Below are 22,586 nucleotides of genomic sequence, written 5' to 3'. Positions count from 1 at the left end.
CCGACTGTAGGGAGGGTGTCACTAGTCAGACTTGTCACCGCGAAGCCGAGGTGGGACTCGCGCTTTGAGCAACCTATCATATGACTTCAGGGAGGACATCACTACCCAGACCTGCCCCCACAGAGCCGAGCTCAGAAAGGTGCTGTGAACAACCGATCACCACCCAGACCTCCAACAAAAGGAACACGGAATGTTGAGAGCAGCCAACCACCCGAATGTTCAGGGATGATGTCACTATCCAATGCAGCCCCCAAAGGACACAGAGGCGAGGATGGAGGTGCGTATCGGGCAGTCAATCCCCGAGCGAGGAGGGAATACATCACTACCCAGACCTGCCCCAAAAGGGACACGGAGATGAGAAGGAAGGCGCGTTACAGGCAGCCAATCGCCCGAGTGTGCAGAGAGGACGTTATTCCCCAAACCTGCCCTCACAAAATGGGGTCGGAGGCGCGCTGCGGGCAGCCAATCATCTGACTGAAGGGATGACATTCCACCCATACCTGCCCCCCCAAAGAGATGAGTATGAACGCACGCTGTAGACAGCCAATCACCTGAGTGTGCAGAGAGCACATGACTACCCAGACCTGCCCTCACAGAGCTGAGGACGGAGGCGCGCTGCAGACAGCCAATCACCTGAGTGTGCAGAGAGCACATGACTACCCAGACCTGCCCTCACGGAGCTGAGGACGGAGGCGCGCTGCGGACAGCCAATCACCTGAGTGTGCAAAGAGGTCGTTATTCCCCAAACCTGCCCTCACAAAATGGGGTCGGAGGCGCGCTGCGAGCAGCCAATCATCTGACTGAAGGGATGACATTCCACCCATACCTGCCCCCAAAGAGATGAGTATGAACGCGCGCTGCGGACAGCCAATCACCTGAGTGTGCAGAGAGCACATGACTACCCAGACCTGCCCTCACGGAGCTGAGGACGGAAGCGCGCTTCAGACAGCCAATCACCTGAGTGTGCAGAGAGCACATGACTACCCAGACTTGCCCTCACAGAGCTGAGGACGGAGGTGCGCTACGGACAGCCAATCACCTGAGTGTGCAGAGAGCACATGACTACCCAGACTTGCCCTCACGGAGCTGAGGACGGAGGCGCGCTACAGGCAGCCAATCACCTGAGTGTGCAGAGAGCACATGACTACCCAGACCTGCCCTCACGGAGCTGAGGACGGAGGTGCGCTGCAGACAGCCAATCAAATGAGTGTGCAGAGAGCACATGACCACCCAGACCTGCCCTCACGGAGCTGAGGACAGAGGCGCGCTGCAGACAGCCAATCAACTGAGTGTGCAAAGAGGACGTTATTCCCCAAACCTGCCCTCACAAAATGGGGTCGGAGGCGCGCTGCGGGCAGCCAATCATCTGACTGAAGGGATGACATTCCACCCATACCTGCCCCCAAAGAGATGAGTATGAACGCGCGCTGCGGACAGCCAATCACCTGAGTGTGCAGAGAGCACATGACTACCCAGACCTGCCCTCACGGAGCTGAGGACGGAGGCGCGCTGCGGACAGCCAATCGCCTGAGTGTGCAGAGAGGACGTTATTCCCCAAACCTGCCCTCACAAAATGGGGTCGGAGGCGCGCTGCGAGCAGCCAATCATCTGACTGAAGGGATGACATTCCACCCATACCTGCCCCCAAAGAGATGAGTATGAACGCGCGCTGCAGACAGCCAATCACCTGAGTGTGCAGAGAGCACATGACTACCCAGACTTGCCCTCACGGAGCTGAGGACGGAGGCGCGCTGCAGACAGACAATCACCTGAGTGTGCAGAGAGCACATGACTACCCAGACCTGCCCTCACAGAGCTGAGGACGGAGGCGCGCTGCAGACAGCCAATCACCTGAGTGTGCAGAGAGCACATGACTACCCAGACTTGCCCTCACGGAGCTGAGGACGGAGGCGCGCTGCGGACAGCCAATCACCTGAGTGTGCAGAGAGCACATGACTATCCAGACTTGCCCTCACGGAGCTGAGGACGGAGGCGCGCTGCGGACAGCCAATCACCTGAGTGTGCAGAGAGCACATGACTACCCAGACCTGCCCTCACAGAGCTGAGGACGGAGGCGCGCTGCAGACAGCCAATCACCTGAGTGTGCAGAGAGCACATGACTACCCAGACCTGCCCTCACGGAGCTGAGGACGGAGGCGCGCTGCAGACAGCCAATCACCTGAGTGTGCAGAGAGCACATGACTACCCAGACCTGCCCTCACGGAGCTGAGGACGGAGGCGCGCTGCGGGCAGCCAATCACCTGAGTGTGCAGAGAGCACATGACTACCCAGACCTGCCCTCACGGAGCTGAGGACGGAGGCGCGCTGCGGACAGCCAATCACCTGAGTGTGCAAAGAGGTCGTTATTCCCCAAACCTGCCCTCACAAAATGGGGTCGGAGGCGCGCTGCGAGCAGCCAATCATCTGACTGAAGGGATGACATTCCACCCATACCTGCCCCCAAAGAGATGAGTATGAACGCGTGCTGCGGACAGCCAATCACCTGAGTGTGCAGAGAGCACATGACTACCCAGACCTGCCCTCACGGAGCTGATGACGGAGGCGCGCTGCGGACAGCCAATCACCTGAGTGTGCAGAGAGCACATGACTACCCAGACCTGCCCTCACGGAGCTGAGGACGGAAGCGCGCTGCAGACAGCCAATCACCTGAGTGTGCAGAGAGCACATGACTACCCAGACTTGCCCTCACGGAGCTGAGGACGGAGGCGCGCTACGGACAGCCAATCACCTGAGTGTGCAGAGAGCACATGACTACCCAGACTTGCCCTCACGGAGCTGAGGACGGAGGCGCGCTACAGGCAGCCAATCACCTGAGTGTGCAGAGAGCACATGACTACCCAGACCTGCCCTCACGGAGCTGAGGACGGAGGCGCGCTGCAGACAGCCAATCAAATGAGTGTGCAGAGAGCACATGACCACCCAGACCTGCCCTCACGGAGCTGAGGACAGAGGCGCGCTGCAGACAGCCAATCAACTGAGTGTGCAAAGAGGACGTTATTCCCCAAACCTGCCCTCACAAAATGGGGTCGGAGGCGCGCTGCGGGCAGCCAATCATCTGACTGAAGGGATGACATTCCACCCATACCTGCCCCCAAAGAGATGAGTATGAACGCGCGCTGCAGACAGCCAATCACCTGAGTGTGCAGAGAGCACATGACTACCCAGACCTGCCCTCACGGAGCTGAGGACGGAGGCGCGCTGCGGACAGCCAATCACCTGAGTGTGCAAAGAGGACGTTATTCCACAAACCTGCCCTCACAAAATGGGGTCGGAGGCGCGCTGCGGGCAGCCAATCATCTGACTGAAGGGATGACATTCCACCTATACCTGCCCCCAAAGAGATGAGTATGAACGCGCGCTGCAGACAGCCAATCACCTGAGTGTGCAGAGAGCACATGACTACCCAGACCTGCCCTCACGGAGCTGAGGACGGAGGCGCGCTGCAGACAGCCAATCAAATGAGTGTGCAGAGAGCACATGACTACCCAGACCTGCCCTCACGGAGCTGAGGACAGAGGCACGCTGCAGACAGCCAATCACCTGAGTGTGCAGAGAGCACATGACTACCCAGACTTGCCCTCACGGAGCTGAGGACGGAGGCGCGCTGCAGACAGCCAATCACCTGAGTGTGCAGAGAGCACATGACTACCCAGACCTGCCCTCACGGAGCTGAGGACGGAGGCGCGCTGCAGACAGCCAATCACCTGAGTGTGCAGAGAGCACATGACTACCCAGACTTGCCCTCACGGAGCTGAGGACCGAGGCGCGCTACGGGCAGCCAATCACCTGAGTGTGCAGAGAGCACATGACTACCCAGACCTGCCCTCACGGAGCTGAGGACGGAGGCGCGCTATGGGCAGCCAATCACCTGAGTGTGCAGAGAGCACATGACTACCCAGACTTGCCCTCACGGAGATGAGGACGGAGGCGCGCTGCGGACAGCCAATCACCTGAGTGTGCAGAGAGCACATGACTACCCAGACCTGCCCTCACGGAGCTGAGGACGGAGGCGCGGTACGGGCAGCCAATCACCTGAGTGTGCAGAGAGCGCATGACTACCCAGACTTGCCCTCACGGAGCTGAGGACGGAGGCACGCTACGGGCAGCCAATCACCTGAGTGTGCAGAGAGCACATGACTACCCAGACTTGCCCTCACGGAGCTGAGGACGGAGGCGCGCTGCGGACAGCCAATCACCTGAGTGTGCAGAGAGCACAAGACCACCCAGACCTGCCCTCACGGAGCTGAGGACGGAGGCGCGCTGCGGACAGCCAATCACCTGAGTGTGCAGAGAGCACAAGACCACCCAGACCTGCCCTCACGGAGCTGAGGACGGAGGCGCGCTGCGGACAGCCAATCACCTGAGTGTGCAGGGAGGACGTCACTACCCAGTCCTGCTCGTGAAGGGACGTGGAGCTGAGGAAGGAGGAGCACTGCGGGCATGCAATCGCTTGAGTGTGCAGAGAGGAAGTCGGCGATTCACTACCAGGACACGACAGATGCGCTGAGCTAATTGTAAGCATTCAGGGGACTCAGGGACTAATTCTAGAGGACGCCCTTGTTCTTTATCTGTTCTAATGGCAGAGGACCCCTTTATATGACTGATAGTGGTAGGGATAGATGGGCGATTACTGGACTGATTACACAGGACGGCCATTCTCCTCACAGACAGCCTGGAATCTGCAGCACGTCCTCTGATTAAACTCGGCAATGTGCTGTCGAGAACACAGATGTTGATTGCTTCCAATGGATGACTGGGGTGATCATTTAACAGATGTTTGCCCCTTCACCTTCCCGCGGAGGCAAAACCCCAATACTAGATTATTGGCTCCTCTACATGGGATGTTCACCTCCAGTCACCCCCAGAGCTGCAGTCAGTCTTCTGCTCTCACTTACCAATTGTGGACATCGCAGGATCGGTTCAGATACAGGAAGACGACTTTCCCCAGGTGTCTGCACTGTACCAGCAGCTCTGCAGCTTCATATCCCGTCAGCAGGTGACCTGTGGCCCCCACGCTCTTCTCAGGCTCCAGCTCTTGGTACAGTTCATCAAGGGACCCACTGCTGAATGAGAGATGACAATCAAACACACATCTGTGGACCCCAGGTAGGGGAAACAAGCAGCAAAAGGAAAGCAACTGTGTGTAGAGCATGTGATACAGAGCAAGAGGTGTATGATCAGTGCGGTGTGTGATCAATGTGGTGTGTAATCAGTGTGATCTGTGCGGTGTGTGATAAGAGTTATGGCTCTCATAAAAGTTTGTTAGTAACTTTCAAAAGGGGAGTATAGCTCCGCCCATCCAGTGAGGTCACCCAGGGGAAGGCATAAGACTAGGGGGCTCGAGTAGGAAGGCGTCTTTTGCCTGGGGACCAGCTGTGGCAAGCTGTGCATTTTCACCGGACGCTCTGAGAAAGTCCACTTTCCCTTACTCCGCATGGTGTGCGATAAGTGTAAGTTCTCATTTTATTCCATTCTTATTGTAATTGTCTGTATATACAGTAGTTGTCTCTCTTTGTAACATCTTTTGTACTTTTGTAAACACTGCCTATTCTTTATGGAGTAAAATCTATAAAATGTACTAATTTTGTTTTCCTTGCTCTATAAACGTATTGCCATGGCCTCGGAGCTGAAAATACGCTACCATTTGGGTTGGCTCCTGAACTAATATTGATTGTAATTATACAACTAGGAGCTGATGGCAGCATAGTGTGTTCTGGGGTATTTTGGAGATTCTAGCAGTGACGGAAAAGAGGTTTTACGTGTGTATTTCTTGCCTGAGACTGGGAATATACATACCACCCTCTCTGCAGAGTGCCCAATAGCCAGTACACAGCAAGGCAGCCTTTCTGGCGACTACGTATCCTAGGTGTAGTTCCCTGACTAACCTGAGGTTAAGGGGGGGCCAGAGAGCTGCAAGTTCCTAACCAGAACTAGAAAGTGGGATATAATAAATCCCTGATGAACTGGGGGGAAAACAAACATCCTCAGTTCATGACAAACGTCTGTATTGATTAGTAATGGCTTTAATGACTGGTAACGGCTGTAGTGTTCAGTAATGGCTGTAGTGATCGGTAACGGCTGTAAAGAATGGTAACAGCTGTAGTGATCAGTAATGGCTGTAGTGTTCGGTAATGACTGTAGTCTTCAGTAACGGCTGTAGTGATCAGTAACGGCTGTAGTGACCAGTAAAGGCTGTAATGTTCAGTAACGACTGTAGTGTTCAGTAACGACTGTAGTGTTCGGTAACGACTGTAGTGATCGGTAACGGCTGTAGTGATCAGTAACGGCTGTAGTGATCAGTAACGGCTGTAGTGATCAGTAACGGCTGTAGTGTTCGGTAACGGCTGTGGTGATCCGTAACGGCTGTAGTGATCGGTAACAGCTGTAGTGATCAGTAACGGCTGTAATTATCAGTAATGGCTGTAGTGATCCGTTATGGCTGTAGTGATCGGTAACGGCTGTAGTGATCGGTAACGGCTGTAGTGATCGGTAGTGGCTGTAATTATCAGTAATGGCTGCAGTGATCAGTAAAAGCTGCAGTGATCAGTAACGGCTGTAGTGTTCGGTAACGGCTGTAGTGATCCGTAACGGCTGTAGTGTTCGGTAACGGCTGTAGTGATCGGTAATGGCTGTAATTATCAGTAATGGCTGCAGTGATCAGTAAAAGCTGCAGTGATCAGTAACGGCTGTAGTGATCAGTAACGGCTGTAGGGATCAGTAACGGCTGTAGTGTTCGGTAACGGCTGTAGTGTTCGGTAACGGCTGTAGTGTTCGGTAACGGCTGTAGTGTTCGGTAACGGCTGTAGTGTTCGGTAACGGCTGTAGTGTTCGGTAACGGCTGTAGTGTTCGGTAACGGCTGTAGTGTTCGGTAACGGCTGTAGTGTTCGGTAACGGCTGTAGTGTTCGGTAACGGCTGTAGTGTTCGGTAACGGCTGTAGTGATCAGTAACGGCTGTAATTATCAGTAATGGCTGCAGTGATCAGTAAAAGCTGCAGTGATCTGTAACGGATGTAGTGATCTGTAACTGCTGAAGTGACCAGTAACGGCTGTAGTGATTAGTAACGGCTGTAGTGATCTGTAACGGCTGTAGTGATCTGTAACGGCTGTAGTGACCAGTAACGGCTGTAGTGATTAGTAACGGCTGTAACGGCTGTAGTGATCTGTAACGGCTGTAGTGATCTGTAACGGCTGTAGTGATCTGTAACGGCTGTAGTGACCTGTAACGGCTGTAGTGACCAGTAACGGCTGTAGTGACCAGTAACGGCTGTAGTGACCAGTAACGGCTGTAGTGACCTGTAACGGCTGTAGTGACCTGTAACGGCTGTAGTGACCTGTAACGGCTGTAGTGACCAGTAACGGCTGTAGTGACCAGTAACGGCTGTAGTGACCAGTAACGGCTGTAGTGACCAGTAACGGCTGTAGTGACCAGTAACGGCTGTAGTGACCTGTAACGGCTGTAGTGACCTGTAACGGCTGTAGTGACCAGTAACGGCTGTAGTGATTAGTAACGGCTGTAACGGCTGTAGTGATCTGTAACGGCTGTAGTGATCTGTAACGGCTGTAGTGATCTGTAACGGCTGTAGTGACCAGTAACGGCTGTAGTGACCAGTAACGGCTGTAGTGACCAGTAACGGCTGTAGTGACCAGTAACGGCTGTAGTGACCTGTAACGGCTGTAGTGACCTGTAACGGCTGTAGTGACCTGTAACGGCTGTAGTGATCTGTAACGGCTGTAGTGACCAGTAACGGCTGTAGTGATCTGTAACGGCTGTAGTGATCTGTAACGGCTGTAGTGACCAGTAACGGCTGTAGTGACCAGTAACGGCTGTAGTGACCTGTAACGGCTGTAGTGACCGGTAACGGCTGTAGTGACCGGTAACGGCTGTAGTGACCGGTAACGGCTGTAGTGATCGGTAACGGCTGTAGTGATCGGTAACGGCTGTAGTGACCGGTAACGGCTGTAGTGATCGGTAACGGCTGTAGTGATCGGTAACGGCTGTAGTGATCAGTAACGGCTGTAATTATCAGTAACGGCTGCAGTGATCAGTAACGGATGTAGTGATCTGTAACGGCTGAAGTGACCAGTAACGGCTGTAGTGATTAGTAACGGCTGTAACGGCTGTAGTGATCTGTAACGGATGTAGTGATCTGTAACGGATGTAGTGATCTGTAACGGCTGAAGTGACCAGTAACGGCTGTAGTGATTAGTAACGGCTGTAACGGCTGTAGTGATCAGTAACGGATGTAGTGTTGTGTAATGGCTGTAGTGATCAGTAACGGCTGTAGTGATGTGTAACGGCTGTAGTGACCAGTATCGGCTGTAGTGACCAGTAACGGCTGTAGTGACCAGTAACGGCTGTAGTGACCAGTAACGGCTGTAGTGACCAGTAACGGCTGTAGTGACCAGTAACGGCTGTAGTGATCAGTAACGGCTGTAGTGACCAGTAACGGCTGTAGTGACCAGTAACGGCTGTAGTGATCAGTAACGGCTGTAGTGACCAGTAACGGCTGTAGTGATCAGTAACGGCTGTAGTGATCAGTAACGGCTGTAGTGACCAGTAACGGCTGTAGTGACCAGTAACGGCTGTAGTGATCAGTAACGGCTGTAGTGATCAGTAACGGCTGTAGTGATCAGTAACGGCTGTAGTGACCAGTAACGGCTGTAGTGACCAGTAACGGCTGTAGTGATCAGTAACGGCTGTAGTGACCAGTAACGGCTGTAGTGACCAGTAACGGCTGTAGTGATCAGTAACGGCTGTTTTTATGTTTCCATCACTGTGGTGGAGCGAATTTTTATTTTGTTGCAGGATGTGTTGTCATGCAATTAATTTTACCACATAATTTAGTGAAAAGGGCGGTGAAACGACAAAAAAACCTCGTAGTCCGCCAGACAATAGGGTTTGGAGTTTTTATGTCATTCATTGTGCGGCAAAAACTAGTTTGGCAATTCCAAACCAGCAGCGTTTTTATTTCAGGAAAAAATAATTTTTTTTGTACTTTTCTTTTTTCCTTTAATTTTTAGTCCCTTATGGACATAAGCTGCTGCTTGCTTGTCTTATATACTGTCTTACAACGCCATTGCTATATACATAGTCAAAATGACAAGGCTCCTATGGGAGAACTAAGCTGGGAGTGATGAGGGCCCTCAATAGGCCCATGGCTGCAAGACAACTCCTTGGCACCATGCAGCCCTGCCATGAAAGGCTGGTGGAAGCCACTAGATGAACACACCATCCCATGACTGACAGCACCATATAGATGCTTAACAGCCGCATGGGACAGTGGTATGTAGACCCAATGTCGTGTGTACTGTTATGTCAGGAAGGGGTTAAACAGCCAGTAGGCAATACTGCTGATGAAGGCAGAATAGTGACTGAAAGAACGGGACCTGAAGCCCTCGTCTGACCGGAGATAACGGACAGAATTCAGCCATACCAGTAGAAGACGTGTGGCATGTTTCCAGTCTGGAAGGAAGACAATTATCTGCAAAGTGTTTGCCCGATATAGGGCTGACCGTAAACTGTACAACAGCGGAAGATGTGCTGAGGAGGCTGGCTGATGTGTGTAGTTCCTTCCAAGATTACCTTGTGTGACCGCTCAGGTGTTTGTTGCAGTTCTTCCCTGAATCTTCCATGCTGTGATGGTGCAAATATTGGTCGCTGTACGTCCAACAATTCATTTTCCCCATTGTATGAGTGCTCATAATTCTGCAGCGCAGAGAAGCAGCACCAGCCTCACGGCTCATCAGTGGTAGGATGAGGAGTCCACCATACTCTGCTCACATCTGTGCTGCTGAGCTGTGGTGCACGGGTAAGATGTGCTTCATGGCTGATGTGTGGTTCATGACAGAGGTGTGGTGCACGGCTGAGGTGTGGTGCACGGCTGAGATGTGGTGTATGGCTGAGATGTGGTGTATGGCTGAGATATGGTGTATGGCTGAGATGTGGTGTATGGCTGAGGTGTGGTGCACAGCTGAGGTGTGGTGTATGGCTGAGATGTGGTGCACAGCTGAGGTGTGGTGCACGGCTGAGATGTGGTGTATGGCTGAGATGTGGTGTATGGCTGAGATGTGGTGTATGGCTGAGATGTGGTGTATGGCTGAGGTGTGGTGCACGGCTGAGGTGTGGTGTATGGCTGAGGTGTGGTGCACAGCTGAGGTGTGGTATATGGCTGAGATGTGGTGCACAGCTGAGGTGTGGTATATGGCTGAGATGTGGTGCACGGCTGAGGTGTGGTGTATGGCTGAGATGTGGTGTATGGCTGAGATGTGGTGCACAGCTGAGGTGTGGTGTATGGCTGAGATGTGGTGCACGGCTGAGGTGTGGTGCACGGCTGAGGTGTGGTGTATGGCTGAGATGTGGTGTATGGCTGAGATGTGGTGTATGGCTGAGATGTGGTGTATGGCTGAGATGTGGTGTATGGCTGAGGTGTGGTGTATGGCTGAGATGTGGTGTATGGCTGAGATGTGGTGTATGGCTGAGATGTGGTGCACAGCTGAGGTGTGGTATATGGCTGAGATGTGGTGTATGGCTGAGATGTGGTGCACAGCTGAGGTGTGGTGTATGGCTGAGATGTGGTGTATGGCTGAGATGTGGTGTATGGCTGAGATGTGGTATATGGCTGAGATGTGGTGCACAGCTGAGGTGTGGTGTATGGCTGAGATGTGGTGCACGGCTGAGGTGTGGTGCACGGCTGAGGTGTGGTGTATGGCTGAGATGTGGTGTATGGCTGAGATGTGGTGTATGGCTGAGATGTGGTGTATGGCTGAGATGTGGTGTATGGCTGAGGTGTGGTGTATGGCTGAGATGTGGTGTATGGCTGAGATGTGGTGTATGGCTGAGATGTGGTGTATGGCTGAGATGTGGTGCACAGCTGAGGTGTGGTATATGGCTGAGATGTGGTGCACGGCTTAGGTGTGGTGTATGGCTGAGATGTGGTGCACAGCTGAGGTGTGGTGTATGGCTGAGATGTGGTGCACGGCTGAGGTGTGGTGTATGGCTGAGATGTGGTGTATGGCTGAGATGTGGTGCACAGCTGAGGTGTGGTGTATGGCTGAGATGTGGTGCACGGCTGAGGTGTGGTGCACGGCTGAGGTGTGGTGTATGGCTGAGATGTGGTGCACAGCTGAGGTGTGGTATATGGCTGAGATGTGGTGCACGGCTGAGGTGTGGTGCACGGCTGAGGTGTGGTGTATGGCTGAGATGTGGTGCACAGCTGAGGTGTGGTATATGGCTGAGATGTGGTGCACGGCTGAGGTGTGGTGTATGGCTGAGATGTGGTGTATGGCTGAGATGTGGTGTATGGCTGAGATGTGGTGTATGGCTGAGATGTGGTGTATGGCTAAGATGTGGTGCACGGCTGAGGTGTGGTGCACGGCTGAGGTGTGGTACACAGCTGACATGAGGTTCAAGGCTGATGTGTGGTGCATGGCCGAGACATGATGCACAGCTGAGATGTGGTGCACAGCCGGCCAAGATGTGGTGCATGGCCGAGATGTGGTGCACGGCTGAGATGTGGTGCACAGATGGCTGAGATGTGGTGCACAGCCGGCCAAGATGTGGTGCACGGCTGAGATGTGGTGCACGGCTGCGATGTGGTGCACAGCCGGCCAAGATGTGGTGCACAGCCGGCCAAGATGTGGTGCACAGCCGGCCAAGATGTGGTGCACAGCTGAGATGTGGTGTATGGCTGAGATGTGGTGCACGGCTGAGATGTGGTGCACAGCCGGCCAAGATGTGGTGCACGGCTGAGATGTGGTGCACAGATGGCTGAGATGTGGTGCACAGATGGCTGAGATGTGGTGCACAGCCGGCCAAGATGTGATGCACGGCTGAGATGTGGTGCACGGCTGAGATGTGGTGCACGGCTGAGGTGTGGTGCACAGCTGGATGAGATGTGGTGCATGGCTGAGGTGTGGTGCATGGCCTCGCTGCTCTGATCTGGTCTTACTTCAACCCATCCTACATCCTTGTGGAGCAGTAGGTTCCTCACCTGGAGTGGGTCCTGGGATCGGTGTCAGGGTGCACTATCACCGGGAGCTCTGTGCGGAAGGCCCTGGGAACACCTTTATGGCCACATTGCCACATGGACTCTACAGCTGCCAGCTCGGCTCCAACATCCCCAACGTAATATGCCAGTTCATGTACATAGATGGGAGACTGTCGGGCTCTGTACCGCTTCTCTAGGTTGCGTGGTAGTCTGTACAGCACCGAGGTGTCAGGGGGAAAGGCATTGCGTAGCGCTCCGGGGACATCCAAGTCATTGAGGAAGAGTCGCTGGCGTTCATACTTTTGGTTCAGTCGCTCCACAGATGGCAAGAGGAGCCCACGTTCACTCGCCAGAGCATCACGGAATGGGCGCAGGTGCCTGAGTACATCAAGCAGCTCCAGCCACCAGGACCGGCTACAGTCCGACCCTGACAGAAACTGGACCAGTGCTGCGGTCAGGGCAGACATGTCACCCGGAGTACAATGAGCAGATGATGGCTGCACCTGGGAGAGGAGACGCCGGAGCTCCCTGCCAGCTGGAGATGTGATGCCACCATTCTGAGGTCCTGCCAGAGTGAGAATGAAATGTCACCACTCACATCATCCACTACTACTTCTCAAGACTCGGGCTGCTCAGCAGAAGACAGTGCGTATGGCACAGACATAGCAGGTGGGATCTCTGATGACATCATCACTGCCAGATTCTATATAATGTGACCAGCCCGAGCCTCACGATGACATCACAGGACTGACCTCACTTACCGGGAGACAGGGTGGTGGGGTGTCCTGGCAGCGGGGGAAGTCGAGACCTCGTCGACCGTTGTGGCGCTTCCATTACAGCAACGCAAAGAAAAGTAACCTGGGAAAATCAGAAACATGTTGGACAACAGCTGGTTAATATAGGGGTCCAGGAGCACAAGCACGAGTTCTTAATAAGGGTTTCAAATTTTGTCTTCTAACACATATGAATAAATGGAATGTTTATAGGGACCTTCACTTGTTGGGTCAAACATGTCTACAAGAAAATACATGCTCATCCTAACCAAGATGAACTTCTATCTCAGAGGGGAGGAATGTCCCCCATTATCTGGTTGGATTGGGAGGAATACGAGAAACAATCTGATGATTTGGACTTTGCAGAGTCATTATTCGACCACCATGCCATCCTCCAACCACTGTCCAGTGGTGAAAGTCTTTATAAACTAGGATACGGAGGAAATATTAGCTCTTCAGGAAGACAAGGGGCTCTCTTGTTACAAGTCTGATGAGAGACAGGTAGCTGCAGAAATGAGAACGGGACGACGCAGCGTTCAAGCGATAAGGCAAAGGAGGGAGCGTTGTTATTTGGCCTGAGGAACAATATGGACGTGAAGATAAAAAACAATTGATGGATGTAAACTGCTATAAACCCCGCTGAGGGATCCCCCAAACCCACTTCTGGAGCAATATACCAACATTATACTCTGAAGGTTTAAGAAGATGCTATTTTTAAGAGTGAGAGGGACTGTTACGGTTCTAGGACAGCAAACAAGAGCAAGGACAGTCCCCCAGGTAGACCCATCGTCTCTGTTATAGATATCCTGATGGACAAAGCTAATCACCGGTTAGATCAAGAATTAAGAATAATTGTGTCTGATCTTCCGTCCTGCACCAGAGATACAATGCAGGTTCTCCAGGAACTGGAAGGCGATACTGTGAGATAGCACTAACTGCTTGCAGACCATGGTAGAGGTTGTGATGATGTCCATCTTTATCCTATGATGAGTGGATACAATCCTGAACACAAGCTGTTCGTTCTAGAGTCTCTAGACCAGGGGTGGGGAATCTTTTCTGCCAAGGGCCATTTGGATATTTATACTGTTGTGAGTTCATTTTTCCCTTCACCATTGAGGTCTGATGAACTCCCTCCTCTGGTGAAGGAAGGTAGTGAGACTGATTACCAAACACCTGGGCAGCTAGATGATAACTGGGTGGCTGGAATTGAGGACTGGATATAAGGCTACCGACGCCCTTCTTCCTGGCTGGTGATTTTCCTGCTGGATTCTTGGAGACCAGTCTGATTCCTGCGTCTCAAAGCTAAGTTTTTCTGCACTGCTTAGTACTCTTCAGTTTTGTTTTTTGTTTTGCCTTGTTCTTTGGGAGTTCTGCCATCCCCGGCCGGGGGTGAGCTGAATTCCATTTTTGTCTCTGATCTGTTGATCGTTTGCTCTGTCTTCAGAATATACCTGAGTGCTGATATAGTCTTTTGAAGCCTAGCGACTTCAGGGCCTGTTTTTCCTATCAGTCGGTTGGCTCATTTTGATAGGGTTTTTGCGGATGGCAGACAGCAGCTTTCCTATCCTGTCCTATATAGTTAGCTTGGACCCCATCATTTGCTCAACCTATCTTTCTATCTGTGTTAGGCCTGTTTCACACTTCCGTTTTTGTGTCCGCCAAACGGATCCGTTTCCGTTTTTTTGACGGAAACTGATGCAAACGGATCCGTTTTTTTAAAAACGGATCCGTTTTTTGACGGATCCGCGGTAACCGTAATGGAAGTCTATGGGACAAAAAACGGATCCTGCAAAAAATGGCGGATCCGTTTTTTTACGGAAAACAACGGATTTTGACGGATTTGAAAAAACGGAAGTGTGAAACAGGCCTTAGTGTTTTCATCTTGCTTCACCGTCATTATATATTGGGTTCAGCCCACTTCTTTGAAGGCCCTCCAGAAGTTTTTGGGTTTGGCTAATTTTTATCGGAAATTTATAGCTAATTTTTCTGGTATTGCCAAGCCATTGACGGATTTGACTAGGAAGGGTGCTGATGTGCTGAATTTGTCTCCGGAGGCTGTTTCTTCCTTTCAGGAGCTGAAGCGAAGATTCACTTCTGCTCCGGTTTTGCGGCAACCTGATGTCTCACTCCCGTTTCAGGTGGAGGTGGACGCTTCTGAGATGGGGGCAGGAGCGGTGTTGTCCCAAAAAGATCCTGTGACATCTAAAATCAATCCTTGTGCTTTCTTTTCCCGAAAGTTCTCCCCATCCGAACGTAACTATGATGTGGGGAATCGGGAACTGTTGGCCATGAAATGGGCATTTGAGGAGTGGAGACATTGGTTGGAGGGAGCCAAACACCAAGTCGTGGTCCTTACTGACCACAAGAATTTGATTTACCTGGAGTTGGCCAAGCGCTTGAATCCTAGACAGGCTAGGTGGGCCTTGTTTTTCACACGTTTTGATTTTGTGGTCTCTTTTCTTCCGGGCACTAAGAATGTCAAGGCAGACGCCCTCTCTAGGAGTTTCCTTGCTGATTCTCCTGTTGTGACTAAGCCTGCTACCATCTTAGGCGAGGGGATAGTTCTTTCTGCCATCTCGCCCGATTTGAGACGTGCTCTGGAAGAGTTTCAGGAGGAAAAACCTGAGCGTTGTCCCAGTGGAAAGTTGTATGTTCCTGACAAGTGGAGGAAGAGAGTGATGTCTGAAGTTCATTGCTCTGCATTGGCTGGTCATCCAGGTATTTTTGGTACTAGAGATCTGGTGAGTCGGTCTGTTTGGTGGCCCGCCTTGTCTCGTCATGTCAGGAATTTTGTGCAGTCCTGTGGGACTTGCTCCCGGTCTAAACCTTGTTCTCGCTCTAGTGGCTTGTTGATGCCTTTGCCGGTGCCAAGGAGGCCATGGACCAATATTTCAATGGATTTTATCTCTGAAATGCCTGTCTCTCAGAGAATGACTGTTATTTGGGTGATTTGTGATAGATTCTCTAAGATGGTCCATCTTGTACCACTCCCTAAGTTGCCATCTTCGTCTGAGTTGGTGCCCTTGTTTTTGCAACAGGTGGTTCGCTTGCACGGGATTCCTGAGAACATTGTATCTGACAGAGGAGTTCAGTTTGTGTCTGGATTTTGGAGGACTTTCTGTTCCAAGCTGGGAATTCAGTTATCCTTCTTCTCTGCGTTTCACCCTCAGACCAATGGGCAGACGGAGAGAACAAACCAGACTTTGGAGTCGTATTTGAGATGTTTTATTTCTGCCGATCAGGATGATTGGGTTTCATTTTTGCCCTTGGCTGAATTTGCTTTAAATAATAGAGCTAGTTCTGCCACTTTAATGTCACCTTTTTTTGGTAACTTTGGTTTTCACCCTCGATTTTCTTCAGGGCAGGTGGAGCCTTCTGCCTGCCCAGGTGTTGACACTGTGGTGGAGAGAATGCACCAGATCTGGGACCAAGTAGTGGATAAGTTGTCTCTCTCCCAGGAAAAGGCCCAGGGGTTTTCCAACCGGCGTAGGACCGTTGGTCCCCAGTTTAAGGTGGGTGATATGGTTTGGTTGTCATCAAAAAATATCGCTATGAAGGTGACTTCTCCTAAGTTTAAGCCTAGCTTTATTGGACCTTACAAGATTTTGGAGATTATTAATCCAGTCTCTTTTCGGTTGGCTCTTCCTGTCACATTTAAAATTCATAATGTGTTTCATAAGTCCCTGTTGAAGAGGTTTGTTGAACCTGTTGTTCCTGGGGTGGCACCTCCTGACCCTATATTGGTTGAAGGTAACATGGAATATGAGGTAGAGAAGATACTGGATTCCCGTCTGGCTAGACGGAGACTCCAGTATTTGGTTAAGTGGAAGGGTTATGGTCAGGAGGATAATTCCTGGGTCTCTGCCTCTGATATTCATGCCGAAAGATTGGTGCGTGCCTTTCATCGGGCTCACCCGGATCGCCCTGGTGGCATGGATGAGGGTTCGGTGACCCCTCCTCAAGGGGGAGGTGCTGTTGTGAGTTCATTTTTCCCTTCACCATTGAGGTCTGATGAACTCCCTCCTCTGGTGAAGGAAGGTAGTGAGACTGATTACCAAACACCTGGGCAGCAAGATGATAACTGGGTGGCTGGAATTGAGGACTGGATATAAGGCTGCCGACGCCCTTCTTCCTGGCTGGTGATTTTCCTGCTGGATTCTTGGAGACCAGTCTGATTCCTGCGTCTCAAAGCTAAGTTTTTCTGCTCTGCTTTGTACTCTTCAGTTTTGTTTTTTGTTTTGCCTTGTTCTTTGAGAGTTCTGCCATCCCCGGCCGGGGGTGAGCTGAATTCCATTTTTGTCTCTGATCTGTTGATCTTTTGCTCTGTCTAAAGAATATACCTGAGTGCTGATATAGTCTTTTGAAGCCTAGCGACTTCAGGGCCTGTTTTTCCTATCAGTCGGTTGGCTCATTTTGATAGGGTTTTTACGGATGGCAGACAGCAGCTTTCCTATCCTGTCCTATATAGTTAGCTTGGGCCCCATTATTTGCTCAACCTATCTATCTGTGTTAGTGTTTTCATCTTGCTTCACCGTCATTATATGTTGGGGGCTGCCTATTGCTTTGGGGTCTGCTCTGGGGCAGTTTAGTTTTTCCCCCTTTCTGTATTTAGGCTATGTAGCTCTCCGGCTGTGATCGAGGGGTCTAGGGCACCGTAGGAACCCCCACGGCTACTGCTAGTTGTTGTGGATAGGTTCAGGGGTCTGCAATCCGATAGCTGCCAACCTCTCTGGTTTTTCTGGACTTAGCTGGTATTTTGTTTTTTCCTCCTTCGGTGACTCATCATAACATTATACCATCCTTCGGGGGCCATACAAACTCTGCCCACAAAGTGCAGCCTGACTCTGGCACTGGTGTCAGGACGTAATCTTTCATTGTACGCCCTTCAGTGTTCAGTAGTGAACACTGCATGTGTGTGCTCACAGAGCAAGAAGAAATTAATGAGCTGGTGGCAATCAAAATATAACTCCCTGCCAAAGTACTGTGGTCCCTGAGAATCTGCCCGGGGCCGTATAAAAGGTCATCGAGGGCCATAAATGGCCCTGGGGCCTGAGGTTTCCCAGCCCTGTTCTAAACCTTCTTAAATTCATTCTGAGACGTAACTACTTCTTTGAGGCCTGCTTCTACCTGTAAGTGTGCGGGATTGCGATGGGAGCAGCCGTCGCACCCACTTTTGCCAACATTTAGGTGGGCTGGCGTGTAGAGAGGAGTAGTTTTTGCTGACCAGGTTTATTGATAAAGTCGGCACCTGGATACAGTATATTGATTACTGTACGTGGAATGGGACAGAATTAGACCTGAGGGAATTTGAGGACTCTTTGATTATTAACAGTTTAATCTGGAAACTGACACAATCTGCACATCAAGATTCCGTCTCCTTTTTGATATCACAATTACTAGAGATTGGCATAATTATATCCAGACCAATCTATAGGAAGTGTACATTCAATTACTACAATCAGGACAATCCCTAAGGAGAATTTCTTTGCTTCCGATGCAAATACTCAGCCTTCTAAACTTTCTACGAGCCATAAAACTAACAGAGCACGAGGACGGAATTCCCCAAATGAAGGTGATGACGACAGCACGCACGTGTGCCCTTAGGAAGGAGCCACAAGACCTTTGGTCCTCAAAAAACAATTCTAACAACAATAGGAAAGCCCCATAAAATCAAAAGATTTGTCACCATGAAAATTGGTAAGAAATGACAATCGTATTGACAAACACTGGGCAATTCTAAGGCCAGACCCAGCCTAGTAGGGTCATTTCACAGCAAGAGCCACTTCAGGTCACCGTAAGGGAATACAGTGCGATGTGAAAGTATTCGGCCCCCTGGAACTTTTCAACCTTTTCCCACATATCATGCTTCAAACATAAAGATACCAAATGTAAATTTTTGGTGAAGAATCAACAACAAGTGGGACACAATTGTGAAGTTGAACGAAATTTTTTGGGTATTTTAAATTTTTGTGGAAATGCAAAAACTGAAAAGTGGGGCGTGCAATATTATTCAGCCTCTTTACTTTCAGTGCATCAAACTCACTCCAGAAGTTCATTGTGGATCTCTGAATGATCCAATGTTGTCCTAAATGACTAATGATGATAAATATAATCCACCTGTGTGTAATCAAGTCTCCGTATAAATGCACCTGCTCTGTGATAGTCTCAGGGTTCTGTTTGAAGCACAGAGAGCATCATGAAGACTAAGGAACACAACAGGCAGGTCCGTGATACTGTTGTGGAGAAGTTTAAAGCCGGATTTGGATACAAAATGATTTCCAAAACTTTAAACATCCCAAGGAGCACTGTGCAAGTGATCATATTGAAATGGAAGGAGTATCATACCACTGCAAATCTACCATGACCCGGTCGTCCCTCTAAACTTTCATCTCAAACAAGGAGAAGACTGATCAGAGATGCAGCCAAGAGGCCCATGATCACTCTGGATGAACTGCAGAGATCTACAGCTGAGGTGGGACAGTCTGTCCATAGGACAACAATCAGTCCTACACTGCGCAAATCTGGCCTCTATGGAAGAGTGGAAAGAAGAAAGCCATTTCTCAAAGATATCAATAAAAAGTGTTGTTTAAAGTTTGCCACAAGCCACCTGGGAGACACACCAAACATGTGGAAGAAGGTGCTCTGGTCAGATGAAAATACAATCGAACTTGTTGGCAACAATGCCAAACGATATGTTTGGTGTAAAGGCAACACAGCTCATCACCCTGAACACACCATCCCCACTGTCAAACATGGTGGTGGCAGCATCATGGTTTGGGCCTGCTTTTCTTCAGCAGGGACAGGGAAGATGGTTAAAATTGATGGGAAGATGGATGAAGCCAAATACAGGACCATTCTTGAAGAAAACCTGTTGGGAGTCTGCAAAAGACCTGAGACTGGGACGGAGATTTGTCTTCCAACAAGACAATGATCCCAAACATAAAGCAAAACCTACAATGGAATGGATCACAAATAAACGTCTCCAGGTGTTAGAATGGCCAAGTCACAGTCCAGACCTGAATCTAATCGGGAATCTGTGGAAAAAGCTGAAAACTGCTGTTCACAAACGATCTCCATCCAACCTCACTGAGCTCGAGCTGTTTGCCAAGGAAGAATGGGCGAGAATTTCAGTCTCTCGATGTACAAAATTGATAAAGACATACCCCAAGCGACTGCAGCTGTAATCGCAGCAAAAGGTGACGCAACAAAGTATTAAGTTACAGGGGCCAAATAATATTGCACTCCCCACTTTTCAGTTTTTGAATTTCCACAAAAATTTAAAATTCCCAATAAATTTCGTTCAACTTCACAATTGTGTCCCACTTGTTGTTGATTCTTCACCAAAAATTTACATTTGGTATCTTTATGTTTGAAGCAGGATATGTGGGAAAAGGTTGAAAAGTTCCAGGGAGCTGAATACTTTTGCAAGGCACTGTATCCGTCTCAAATCGTCTGGTATCTAGACATTTAAATGGAAAGAGGCTCAGACAAAGACAATGGACCCTGGGTTCTCTCTATGCAAGATGTGCAAAGCCTATCAATTGTAACCCTAAGAGCTTTACAGGTGTCTTTAATGGAACCTACCATCTCAAACGACATGCACTGATGAGCAAGAGGAGAACAATCTGCTGAAGATTTGACTTTCAGGCTCCATCATCTCATAGACCATCATCTCCTCTATCTCACACATAAATGTGACTTGTGCCTATTTAGCATATGATTATTTCTGCAGATTCTCGTCATGTCACCGCATTGTTGCTGTTTTGCTCCTAAGAAGTCTAAATCTTAATTTTTGTTATTTTATTAGTATTTGTAGCTCCTCCTTTGGCTTTCACCACGGCCTGACTCCTTCTCCTCTCCATCAGATACTAGCTGGTCTCCACCAATATCTGGCCCCAGGTCTCTTCTTCACGTTCCCCATGTTGGTGCGCACTGGTCGCCTCACTGGGGACTGCATGCAGCGGTTTCTTTACCTCTACCCATGAGTGTTGGATTGGGGTGAGGTATGGGGAATGTGGGGACTAGTCGCCTCACTGGGGTCTGTATACAGCTGTTTCTTCACCTCTACCCATGAGTGTTGGATTGGGGTGAGGTCTGGGGACTGTCGGGTCTGGTCCCCTCACTGGGGTCTGTATATAGCTGTTTCTTCACCTCTACCCACCAGTGTTGGATTGGGGTGAGGTCTGGGGACTGTCGGGACTGGTCCCCTCACTGGGGTCTGTATACAGCTGTTTCTTCACCTCTACCCAAAAGTGTTGGATTGGGGTGAGGTCTGGGGAATGTGGGGACTGGTCACCTCACTGGGGTCTGTATACAGCTGTTTCGTCACCTCTACCCACAAGTATTGGATTGGGGTGAGGTCTGGGGACTGTGGGGACAATCAAGCACCTCTAATTCGACTGTGGGGACAATCAAGCACCTCTAATTCATTCTCATTCGACCATTTCTTCCCCAATCTCGCCGCATGCTTCAGGTCGTTGTCCTGCTGGATCATTATGTCGTCACCTTTTTCGAGCCACCATTCCAGCCCTGTGAAACACGCGTCGCAGGGTGCTTACATGGACGTCTGTGATCTCACTATTATGAAGCAGACGTGCCGCCTCCACTGACGTTTTGTCGCTCCAGACCTGCTAGACCTTGTGATGAGCCGACTTGGTGACTCTGATATTTTGCCTGGACGTTCACCTCTTGGCTTCTGAACGGATGGATGGACTTCGCTTCGTATTCTTCCAGCTCACATGATGCAGTTTGGCGATTTTCTTGGCTGAGAGACCGATATCAATGAGTTGGATGACGCTGTTTCCCTTTTCATGGGAAATCTTCTTGGCTGTTACTTGATTTGACCCAGTGACCTTTCACTTATGAATCATCCTAATAACACACAGAGCTATTAGGGAATGTGAGAACAGGTTGTGATTCGTAGTACACGGGAAGAAAAAGATTACTCAACCACCAGGAGCAAAACAGTAACAAAGCAGCAACTAGACTATAATCTGCATAACTAATCATAAGCTAATTAGCTGCAAGTCACTTTTATGTGTGAGATAGAAAAGATGATTGTCTATAAAGTGATGGTGATCTCACATGAGAAGCAGAAGTGGATGGTGAGATATGGAGCCTGAAGGCAGAAGGTCAGAACATGGTCGCACTTTTGCTACTCAGGGTATTGCATGCTCATCCATTATTGTCTGGAATGCCCAGTGGATTGAGAAATGTTATGTGAGAAGCAGTAAGGTCCTGGATGGCGATTATGAGTCACCGAGGTGGACGGCCTCAATAATGTACAGTCTGTAGAAATTATTTAGAGAGTTTTAATTAAACTGGATTTTGGGTCTGGGATTTAGGAGCAACTAAAACGGTCTGGGTGGGAAAAGTTATTCCCATGGTGCAGCCCGGGGCTTGCAGGCCTGATAAGAGCAGCCGGGTTAGCTCAGCACAGTGGATTTCGAGTAAATCTCTGAAATACATGATTCAGACAGAACCCCAGGCGGAAGATTCCCTACAGGTTCTACGCTAGGGATGGATTCAATATAGAGTTACTGCATCCATGGGTACTGAAACAGTCTCTTTTCCACTAGGGAACAATGGAGTCTCCGCCTGCCTCACCCCCCTGGCCCGCAGCCTGCGGTCCATCCGGACGGCCTGGGTCATGGTGTCCTCGAGAGAGTTAAGGGCCTGTCACACTAAGAGATATCGCTAGCAATATCGCTATAACTTGTGACGTTATAGCGATATTGCTAGTGATATCTCTGTGTCTGATACTTACCTACGACCGGCTCCCCCGCTGGTTATCGCTGATCACGC

At 50.3% G+C, this 22,586-nt stretch overlaps 1 protein-coding gene across 2 annotated transcripts in view; it reads right to left on the bottom strand.

Moving 5' to 3' along the window:
• Window positions 1-13,342, bottom strand: part of LOC141078346 (dynein heavy chain domain-containing protein 1-like) — a 283,431-nt gene extending 270,089 nt beyond the window's left edge. The window contains exons 1-3 of one of the 2 annotated variants that reach the window (XM_073565083.1): window positions 12,771-13,342; window positions 12,013-12,574; window positions 4,917-5,084 (exon numbers count right to left, since the gene is read on the bottom strand). In XM_073565083.1, coding sequence (XP_073421184.1) covers window positions 4,917-5,084; window positions 12,013-12,574; window positions 12,771-12,843 — 803 coding nt within the window. In that variant the 5' untranslated portion in view covers window positions 12,844-13,342. The remainder of the gene's footprint in view (window positions 1-4,916; window positions 5,085-12,012; window positions 12,575-12,770) is intronic. The other variant, XM_073565084.1, reaches the window with a different exon arrangement.
• Window positions 13,343-22,586: the final 9,244 nt, after the last annotated feature.

This window comes from Dendrobates tinctorius, unplaced genomic scaffold (genome assembly GCF_039654945.1).
Source record: "Dendrobates tinctorius isolate UK_male_01 unplaced genomic scaffold, ASM3965494v1 ptg000537l, whole genome shotgun sequence".
Lineage (NCBI taxonomy): Eukaryota > Metazoa > Chordata > Amphibia > Anura > Dendrobatidae > Dendrobates > Dendrobates tinctorius.
This window is presented reverse-complemented; position numbering and strand designations above follow the sequence as displayed.